Source organism: Limulus polyphemus, unplaced genomic scaffold (assembly GCF_000517525.1).
Source record: "Limulus polyphemus unplaced genomic scaffold, Limulus_polyphemus-2.1.2 Scaffold344, whole genome shotgun sequence".
NCBI classification, from domain to species: domain Eukaryota; kingdom Metazoa; phylum Arthropoda; class Merostomata; order Xiphosura; family Limulidae; genus Limulus; species Limulus polyphemus.
The window spans coordinates 40676-46824 of record NW_013665954.1 but is presented as its reverse complement, the minus strand read 5'-3'; the positions used below and the strand labels follow the sequence as shown (position 1 = coordinate 46824).

Here is a 6149-nt window from a genome sequence, read left to right as displayed (position 1 = left end):
TTGGGATTAAAGTGCTTCATTAACAACAGTATTCTAAAGGTTTAAAACGCTTCTTTAGTAACAGTAACCTTGGGATTAAAGTGCTTCATTAACAACAGTATTCTAAAGGTTTAAAACGCTTCTTTAGTAACAGTAACCTTGGGATTAAAGTGCCACATTAGCAACAGTAATCTTGAGGTTTAAAGCTCTTCATTAATAACAGTAACCTTGGGATTAAAGATGGTGTGGTTTAAAATTCTTCAGTAGTAACAGTAATTTCAACGCAGAGAAACGTGTTGTCTAATTTCATTTACAAAGCAGGCCATTTAGTTGCTATTGTATTCTTTTTCATTTAACGTCTATTTGAAAGTATTGTGCGACAGCGGTCTGGAAAGAGATGAAGTTATCTGGAAGGAAAAGTAAACCAGCTAAAATGAAAGCAGTTAAAAACTTTGTTAATATAAATATCGTTTCACACAAACCTACTTTCACATTTCAAACGTATGTTAGGTATATATATATATATATGGTTAACTTCATAATCACTAAAGAAAGTCAGTGATGAAACAAAACCCGTAAAAATAGAGTTACAAATATAAAAAAAGTTCTATCATATAACGAAGCGTTAACTTGCGAAATTTAACATTTCAGTTTATTTCTGTATCTGTGAGTGTTACATAAACATTCTCACCACTAGGCACCCACTATAGAGAGTAAGTTCCAACAAATACATTAATGTTTTATAAGCACAGGTTTTCTTCACAGATTTTGGTTCACCTTTTTTTTTATCAGTTCAGTTTCAGAGACAAAATATGGGATTCGAACGAAGATAAGGCCGCTGTTTAAATCAAATTTGAAACAGTATTTAGGAACAATTTTAAACATTATAACATTACTCCAAATTAAAACCAGTATCACATTACCCTAAATTTAAACCAGTATCACATTACTCTGAAACTTTAGAGATAAATAGTGGCACTTTAGAGTGGAAAAATGTGACACTTTTGTTTTATATGATCGTTGATTTTCACTGAGAAGGAATAATCAGATATACAGAAAACTACTCACCGAATACAACAATTCAAGACATTCGGTGTAATTGGTCCAGTTTCCCCATAGCCAGTTTCCATCTTCATTACATTTTCTATAGGCATTACCAACTGCAAAACGATGAAAAAATAAGGTAACAAAGCTTATCATTGCAGATACAGAGGGTGTTTTTATGTGTGCGTATATGTGTTAAATTGTTCTACAAAATACACATTATTCGTCATATATTAGATTGTAGTATTGGAAGTATGAGTTCTAAGAACTTGTGAGTGACAGTAAAGAAGAATATGTTATAACATATCAACTACACTGCCGATGCGGACTTTCGCACAATACCACAATGTTCACGGATCATCCTCTTCTTCCAGTGTCTGAATATATTCGATGAAGAAAAACATAAAAGGCCGTGATAATCATTCAAACCAGCCCTTTACTTAGATACCAATCGATAATTGAGTATTCCTACCAATAGTGGAATTTTAAAAACTGCTAGATTGATGCACCAGTGCTAAACACTCAAGGAAGACTAAGAGCTGTTTGTACGTTATACACGATTTAACAGTGGATTCATTTATGCGGTTACTTACACTAAGCTTTGCAGTTGAAGTCTCCTAGTTTAAATCCTGTAACTTTCAAACAGTACTTCCCCTCGTTTCCTTAATATTCTCCGACAGTTGCCCCACCCACTCCTCCAGGCAGATTTACAAAGTCCACCAGAAAAGCAAAACGAAATATACACATTCTACCCCCCCCCCAATCTATTCTCATTAACAGTTTAATTATTGCACCTGATTACAAATGATAAACTGGTGCTATTCTTCAGTTGATGCTTATTTTAAAATAATATCTATTTGAGACACGAGATAGCAGGACATTCGTATATAATAAATGTTCTTTCGAGGAATTATAACGCGAGATTGTAACACTGAAGTTCCACTGAAACAGCATTGTAACAGATGTTCACGAAAATTTAGGGCATTTACGAAACATGAAAAATTATTTCAATGAACTAAATGCAACAAACATTGCTAAAGAAAATAAAACAAGAGTTTTTCGAAAAAAGTTTTTGAATTTATCTGCTTATTATATTTGTGTAGTTTTTAAAGAAACAAAAACGCGGATATGTTAGAATAGTGTCATAGTGGGTCTCAACAACAAGAACATTGTTTACGAAAGTTGGTCCAGTTCTAGCTGTCCAATTTTTCCTCAATTCCTTTTAGCCTGGATGGAAGAGGAGGTAGGTCGAATGAAAGTACCTATTTTTTTACACATTATCCATTACCACGATGTGATAACTGTGTAATAACTAGGTTAGAAGCTGGATGGATGGAAGAGGAGGTGGGTCAAATGAAAGTACCTATTTTTATACACACTATCCATTACCACGATGTGATAACTGTGTAATAACTAGGTTAGAGGCTGGAGGTTGACCAGATGTCATCGCTTTATCTTATTTTGCCACTAGATAGAATGGCTATCTTTAGAATGTCACCTCCATTCGTTAAAAAGTAGGGCTTTGAAACAGCTTGGGACAATGGTTATTGTGTTAATAGTTGGAGACAAATAGAAAGCGGGAACTGAAGACAAAGGATCCATCCAGTTCGCGATCGCAGCAAATTCTGGTTACTGTATCGTTAACATTATTGTTGTTGTTTCGTGGAATTTCGCGCAAAATTAGTTGAGAGCCATCTGCGCTAGCTAGAGACTAGAGAAAAGGCAGGTAGTCGATACCACTGACTCGTTGGCTATTATGATCGAAAAGTGGGATTTGGCTGTCACTCTTATAATGCACCCACGGCCCCAAAATACGGAGCACGAAAAGTTTTTTCAGTAACTTTGCTGTTGTTCGAGGCTTCGGAATTATAATAATCAAGGCTCTAGGAGTTTCAAGAATGTAATGGGTGCATGTTGTTTTGAATATCCAAAGTCAAAATGCTGAAATTAGGTGTATTACAAAAACTCGAGTTGGGACATTGTTGAGTTGAGAAGAAAATACATGCAAGTCTGTTTTCTCCGAATCTAAACTAAAATGTGTCTTTTTTATTTGAATTCTCATAGTAAATCTGTATTATATAGAAAAACTCTCTCCTCACTTGTACACATCACATTATTGTCAAAAGAAAGTAACAAACGGTAACGTTTGTTACTTGTCAAAACGACCAGGAAGCAGTATCGTGTACCACTGGCATATGAACATTGACCAATCTGTTTTAGAACATATTCATAATTATCAACACAGTATTTGTCATAATAATTTTTTTTTGCCGGGTAATTTTAGACACACCATGGCTATCGCTGCGCATAGCTATCTCAAATTTTGAACTGAGTAGATTAGATGAAAAGTAGCTACGCAACAGCTCCATCCACCAACTTTTGGGCTACTCCTGTGTGACCGAATAATGAGATTTGGCCGACACTCTTATATAGCGGACTCACGGCTCCAAAGTGCGGAGCACGTTTATTGTGGCAACAGGAAGCGAGCCATGAATCCTCGGATCCATTGTCCGGGCACACTGACCACTAAGCTTCGTACGGCCCATCAGAATTATGTTAATTTCACAAGTTTCCTTTCAGATATATTAGATTCTAAGAAAGTTTCGGAAACACTGTATCGTGCTTTCATCCTCTTGACAACTAGCAAATTGTGGAAGCTTAACATTTAGTTAACTACTACGTTTCTGTACACAGCTACCTGAAGGCCCCAGGGAGACATTAGGTTCTGTGACGGAATACCTCGGGATAACACAAAGCTCTATGACTGAAGACCCCAAGATGACACAAAATTCTATGACCGAAAACCCCGAGATGACACAGAGTTTTGTGACTGAATACCTCGAGATGACACAAAGTTATGTGACTGAATCCGTGGAAGTGAGAGGCTACAGCAAAACATTAAAAAAAAAAGTTTAATCTTCGGATGCTTCCGAGTTTATATATTCCTTCATCAGCGGCTTGTAGTAACATACACCAAGAACCTGTAATGTATTTGTTTTAAAAACAAACACACAATACAGTGTGAAAATACAAACATAAAAATGGATAGAAAAAAAGAAAATACAACACACTCTCGAAACAAGTACATTTCATGTTTCATAATGAAATGTAATATAAAACAATAATTTGGCGGTGCGGCGGTTGACACATTCCCAGAGATGAAAAGCAGTTGGTCTGAAGTTGTTAGGTCAATGAGGCTATTTTGAAACTTGGTGCATAATTGAGTAATAAAGAAGACATGCGGAGTTAAAGGATTAATATCCCTACCATATAATATTTCATATCCAAGGCCTATCTCAGCCTATTTTAATTATCCAATAATATGATGTTTAAAAAAAACCCATTAATTACCCATTATCTTTATTATTTGCTAAGAATATTTCAGAGCTCCACAATGACAGTAAAAGAGTTAGGTCCCATACAAGTCTTCACAGAACTAGTTTCGTTATGTATAACGAGAGTAGTTGATTTTATGCTGCAGTACATCATCTCCACCAGCCCCAGATGGCTCAACGATACCTATGAGGGCTCATAACACTAAACACCAGGTTTCGATACCTGCGGTAGGCATAGCACATTGTGTAGCTTTGGGCTTAACAACAAACAAACACTGCCCATTTCCGACTCAAATCTCAAACCTTGTTGGGAGAAACCTGTTGTTCAACTGTTCTTAGAGAAAGTTCATTCCCAGCTGTGGATACACTTTACATGATGGGTATGCATATACTACAAAGTTATTTTCGCTGTTCATATGTATACATAATGATTGTTTTTATTATAAAAATATATATATAGATTGTTTTTTGGAACATAGACTTAATTTTATCAGTTGATGCACTTTAATTTACCCTTACCTATTTTTTGTTCTGATGGCTTTAGATTAACATCAGCTGATGCAAATATTTCAGCACAAGATTTTATCACAATCTGTCCTGCAGGAGTCTCAGGCCAGCAGTAAACAGAATCCCAGATGGCGCTACAGCGAACACCTGAAATTATCAAACACATAATTTGGTTTCTATAAGGGAAGATTAAAAGCTCGTTATTTTATTTCATTAGAATATTTACGAATTGTTATTCATCATCAAATGCAATTATTTAATGAATATATATATATTCTAATTCCTGGTATTACCATTTTGTCATTTTTTTTCTATCGTACTAGTTTGAGTAAGCTAACGATAATAATAGGTTTCTTTTTTGTGAGTGTAAAACACTTAATACACCATTTCGATTAACGATAATATTGTGAGAAGTTCGAAACTTTCGTGTATTAAGTGTAATCGTTGATGTAACCATAAATCTAATTAGGTCGTAGTCATGGGCGCCCGCAGGAAAGGGCAAGAGGGGGCAGTTGCCCCCTACATTTCACAAAAAAGTGCACGTATTAGGATGTAAACTTAAACATCATAGTTAAACTAAATATTCTTAGTAATTTTTATTAAATCTGTAAATTTGTGTTTGCATTTAAACACACATAACACATATTATTTTAATCTGTTGACTTACACTGTAAAAGCTGATCCTCTACATACATGTTTTGTCCCCCCCCCCCAAATAAAAATATTTCTGTGGGCGCATATGTCGCAGTGATTACTGATACTATACAGAGAAACAAAATACATCAATAAATACCAAATCTAAGTATGCGATAATTGGTCAATCCAGGAAATTCTTCGTAATAACATTAACAAACGTATCGCTCCAAAATTACAATCAGCATTTGATCCTATCTCCTCAACTATCGGCATGTTGTCTTTCCAGCAAAACAAGTCCCGATAAATAAAGTTGTTAACCTTAAAAATTACTTTCTGTCTTTAAAAGTTTAAGTCCCTGGTGTGTTATATCTTTACACTTTACTCCTTTTTTTTTTACTTCTCGGAAATTCTCAAAGTACAGAGGTATTATGCCAGTCGGAGACATCAATAAGCGGCTATAATGCTTGTTTACGATACAAAGAAGAAGAGCGCCCCCCGAAAAGATGTCCTCCTGATGGGACAGCGGTGAATTTGCACAACTACAACTACAAATCCGAGGTTCGACACAGCAGATAGCCCAATCTGGCTTTGCTCTACAGAAACAAACAAACAAAACAAACAAAACAAAAAAGGTTGTATAATGTGTAA

At 35.4% G+C, this 6149-nt stretch overlaps 1 protein-coding gene across 1 annotated transcript in view; it reads right to left on the bottom strand.

Annotated features, from left to right (window-relative positions):
* Positions 1 to 5774, bottom strand: part of LOC106457542 (corticotropin-releasing factor receptor 1-like) — a 34232-nt gene extending 28458 nt beyond the window's left edge. The window contains exons 1-3 of the mRNA XM_022383527.1: positions 5738 to 5774; positions 4878 to 5012; positions 1058 to 1139 (exon numbers count right to left, since the gene is read on the bottom strand). Coding sequence (XP_022239235.1) covers positions 1058 to 1139; positions 4878 to 5012; positions 5738 to 5774 — 254 coding nt within the window. The remainder of the gene's footprint in view (positions 1 to 1057; positions 1140 to 4877; positions 5013 to 5737) is intronic.
* Positions 5775 to 6149: the final 375 nt, after the last annotated feature.